Source organism: Pelobates fuscus, chromosome 1 (genome assembly GCF_036172605.1).
Source record: "Pelobates fuscus isolate aPelFus1 chromosome 1, aPelFus1.pri, whole genome shotgun sequence".
Classification (NCBI taxonomy): domain Eukaryota; kingdom Metazoa; phylum Chordata; class Amphibia; order Anura; family Pelobatidae; genus Pelobates; species Pelobates fuscus.
This window is the reverse complement of record NC_086317.1, coordinates 408,063,667-408,067,175: the sequence shown is the minus strand read 5'-3', so window position 1 is coordinate 408,067,175 and position 3,509 is coordinate 408,063,667. Positions and strand designations below refer to the sequence as shown.

General features: G+C 37.8%; 1 protein-coding gene across 1 annotated transcript; it reads left to right on the top strand.

Annotated features, from left to right (window-relative positions):
• Window positions 1–804: 804 nt before the first annotated feature.
• LOC134577662 (olfactory receptor 6N1-like) lies at window positions 805–3,076 on the top strand. The gene is made up of 2 exons (XM_063436549.1): window positions 805–816; window positions 2,123–3,076. Exons 1-2 carry the CDS (start codon window positions 805–807, stop codon window positions 3,074–3,076), a joined length of 966 nt encoding a protein of 321 aa, XP_063292619.1.
• The last annotated feature ends 433 nt before the right edge of the window (window positions 3,077–3,509 follow it).

Below are 3,509 nucleotides of genomic sequence, written 5' to 3'. Positions count from 1 at the left end.
TCCCCAGAAGGATTGGAACTGGGTACCATATCTTCAGTTGTGAGATCTCCCATAGCAGTTTGAAGGAGAGGTGCTCCTTTAAACGATGTCTCGGGCCAGTCTTCCTCATCTTCAGAGGAGTGGTCGGCTTGCCATTCATCTAGGATGGCTAAGGGGTGTAGGTCGAAAGAATCTTCCTCCTCTTCCGATAGAGTGGGTTGGACTGAGTGCTTCTCTTTAGTGTCTGACTGTTTGGGGCGTTTCGCCGGTTCTTTCCCCTTGCGTTTGAGAGGTTCTGGCCCATTCCCTTTCCAATATCTCTTATTGGGTTTGGAAGGGTTTATTTTTGTGGAATCGGACTCCACCGCTTCTTCGTCAGAAAGCGGGGGTTCAGATATTTGTGGATCCTTTGGCTCAATGGGCAGCACCCGAGCCAGGGCCTTTTCTAGTGAAACGGCTACAGCCGCATTAATAATTGCTTGCAGGTTTTGATCTTGATTTGAAGCCTCCATAGCAACAGTGTTGAGACCTATGGGGCAGAATAGGCCAGCATTAGAATGTATCTTAAGGCCGTCACCATATATCACAATATGTTATAAATCCGCAGTGCAAGCTGAAACTGGGGGTCACCCAGCATAAATAACCTCTGGGAATAATTATACAGACCCGTATAGAGGTATGGAGGCACAGACAAAGCGGGCCAATCATGGGCTGTATAAGTAAACAGCAATCATAAATCTTGTGTAGGGATTTTTCCCTATACCCATCCACAGTATAAGTATGGGTTGTATTTAGTCAAAGGTATAGACAGGGAATTTACCCTATATGTATTCCAAGGTATTCAGTAATATAAACAAGGATTGTTTTATTCAATGAGAGTATAGGTTAATGTAGTATAAACAAATTTTCACCAGGGGGTGATAGTCTGAAATAGATTGTGGTTGTTCTAATGGTATTTTAAAATCCCTCCTATGGTGAGTAGAGGGAAGTAGAGAACACTTAAACCTGTAATTTTAAGTTATATATAGTACTGAGCAGGTATACTTGAATGTTTGCGTTTAATCATATAGGTAAGTTAAATATGAAAACGCCGCGAAATGCGGCAAAAAATGGCCGCCGCACGGCCGGAGAGATTGCAGATCGCGGAACCAAGAAAATGGCCGCCGCGATCTCGCGCATGCGCACAAGCGAACGAGGAGGCCGCTTGGATCTCGCGGATGAGTGCGAGATCCAAGATGGCCGCCGTGCGCACTGAGAGCTGATGGAGGCGTTCTCCACAGCCCAAAAGCCCGGGAAAAACGGGGCACAGAATGCCGCTCGTAAACCGGACTAAAAGAGGTAGCAAACAGATATTAGAAAACGGAAAAAAACAGTTATAAAGAATCGGAATACAAAAGATAGAATTTAGATGTAGTGAAAACATAAAAATCTCAATAGTGTTTTAGGAAAGTATAGGCAAAGGATAAATAAGGTGGATAAATAAAAGACCAAGGATAAGAAAAATTAGAACAAATATAACAGTATATAATAATAATGAATGATGTAAAACAGATGACAGAAAATTAGTAAGTGAACCACAGAAAAACCCACAGAAAGTAGGAGACAGTGGCACTCTGACCTGTACTGGTGTGAAGCAGCAAAGAAAGAGGAAGTGACGTCACAGGGAGGGACTTTTATGCCATGTTATCTTTTTTCTGATTGGTTACCCTGTTACTAAGTAAAAAGTGCTGCTGTGAAGCTTAAGTAAAGAAAGTCTTAAGCAAATACGAAGCCTCCTGTCATGTTATAAAATTGCCCTATTCACTACATTGAGAACCAAGCTCTATTTATCTGTTCCAATGGGTGGGACTGTGGCTGATGGCTAAACTACATATTCCATATTGTGGGGATAGTGTTTGTGAGAATGTATCGGTGTCTGTATATCTAAATATTGTTTAACAAGCTAGGGGGCACTTCATAAGTTAGTGTATAAGTGCAGATGAAATGTATTAGATAGGTAAACTCTGAGTACAGTTGTTCTACTGGAGAAAGTGTAATCCTGTTTAATTTGCTATTCAATGGAAATTCCTCTTTTTTTCTAAAATACATTTTATGGTATTATAAAAGACACAATTTCACACAATATCATTATGTTTATGTTCAGGTGAATAAAGAATACTTCAATGTCTTTGATTTTACAAATTTTTCTGGCAACATTGTTACAGAATTTATAATTTCTGGATTCCCAAGGCTTCAAAGATTTTCACTTTTGCTCTTTTTCATATTTATGATTATTTATCTTTTTACAATAACTGGCAATGGCCTCATATTCTTCCTTATTAATCTGGACCGAAAGTTACAGACCCCAATGTATTTTTTTGTCAGCAATTTATCTTTCTTGGACATGAGTTACACCTCAGTTACCATACCCAGGATGTTAGTTAAGTTCTCAATTGGCTTTGAAATTATTTCCTATGCCGGTTGCTTTGCACAGATGTACCTATTTGTCTCTTTTGTTGCTGTTGAATGCCTACTTCTTTCTGTGATGGCCTTTGATCGTTATATAGCTATCTGTAACCCACTTCATTATCATATTACCATGACCAGACAATTATGTATCTTACTTGCTCTCGTAGCATGGATTGGAGGATTTGCATGTCCCGTGACTATGTTAGTCTTAGCTCTGAGGTTGCCTTTTTGTGGCCCAAATGTTATCCACCACTACTATTGTGATCATCCACCAATACTCCAACTGGCTTGTGCAGACACTTCCTTAAATGTGATGATCGGTTCCTCACTTAGTGCTTTTGTACTTTTAATATGTTTCACTTTAGTTGTTCTATCATACATTAAAATCATCATTACTGTCTTCAAAATATCCTCCAGCAGTGGACGCCTCAAGACCTTTTCCACATGTGGATCTCACTTTGCAGTGGTCAACATCTTTTACCTACCTCTAATATTCATGTACGTCCGTCCAACTCCATCATATTCTTCTGATGTGGACTCGCTTGTAGCCATGTTTTACACAGTGTTAACACCCATGATGAACCCTATAATATACAGTTTTATAAACAAGGATATAAAATATGCTTTCAGAAAGACAATGAAATGTTAATCAAAAAGAAATCATTATGCAGCCTCTAATGATTCATCATTTTATTAATTGCTTTTTAATGCTTCAAACTGGCATTCTGTTTTTTGAACAAACAACAGCATCATTGCTAATAAATACCACAAAATGTTTATTGTAATATTAAATTGTATTATAATTAAGTTTATTGTATCTCACTTCACTTTTGTTTATGTCTACTGGTATAAATAAAAAACAATCTACTATTTAAACAGATTTTATTATAATTGGTTAAATGTTGGAATGGCTTATTAACAAAACTGGAAACATTTATTGTTGTGCTCAATTTATATATAATTAGTCAGTAATTGTTACATAGTTACATAATTATCTAGGTATATTTTTTTTAATGCTATTGATACAAAAGAAGGTGATAATCCCAATTTGATGCAATGGCAAAATGTCAGATTTATCCTTG